At 64.4% G+C, this 376-nt stretch overlaps 1 protein-coding gene across 1 annotated transcript in view; it reads right to left on the bottom strand.

The window, feature by feature from the left end:
- The window catches only part of R3HDM4 (R3H domain containing 4), a 4915-nt gene extending 4650 nt beyond the window's left edge, over window positions 1-265 (bottom strand). The window contains exon 1 of the mRNA XM_009701666.1: window positions 28-265. Within this exon, the coding sequence (XP_009699968.1) occupies window positions 28-265 (238 nt within the window). The remainder of the gene's footprint in view (window positions 1-27) is intronic.
- Window positions 266-376: the final 111 nt, after the last annotated feature.

Below are 376 nucleotides of genomic sequence, written 5' to 3'. Positions count from 1 at the left end.
CCCTCAGAGCCGCCCGCAGGTCCTTACTGTTCTCCAGCCTCTGCAGGCTTTTGCGCCCCTTCGCCCTGGGGATGAGGTCCGAGTTGCGGATGGCCTTGTTGATATAATACTGCTTTCGCTTGGAGGGGGAGAACCTCTTGGACGGGGAGTCCTCCAGCGGGGGCAGGCAGTCCTCGATCCTCCTGCAGGGACAGAGGGGACTGAGCCCACCCGAGACCCCCAGGGCCTGGGGCAGCTCCAGCAGTGCGAGGACAGGGAGCTGCATGGGAAGAGCCCACGGCGGGGGCAATGGGGGATGCAGAGCATCAGCCATCAGCGTTAGTGCAACAGGCACCTCATCCTCCTCCACGGAGCCCTGTACCCCTGTGGTCACAGC

The sequence above is a fragment of the Cariama cristata genome, unplaced genomic scaffold (genome assembly GCF_000690535.1).
Source record: "Cariama cristata isolate BGI_N322 unplaced genomic scaffold, ASM69053v1 scaffold19816, whole genome shotgun sequence".
In the NCBI taxonomy this organism is placed as follows: domain Eukaryota; kingdom Metazoa; phylum Chordata; class Aves; order Cariamiformes; family Cariamidae; genus Cariama; species Cariama cristata.
Note: the sequence above shows the minus strand (reverse complement) of the source record. Positions and strands in the feature narration are given on the sequence as shown.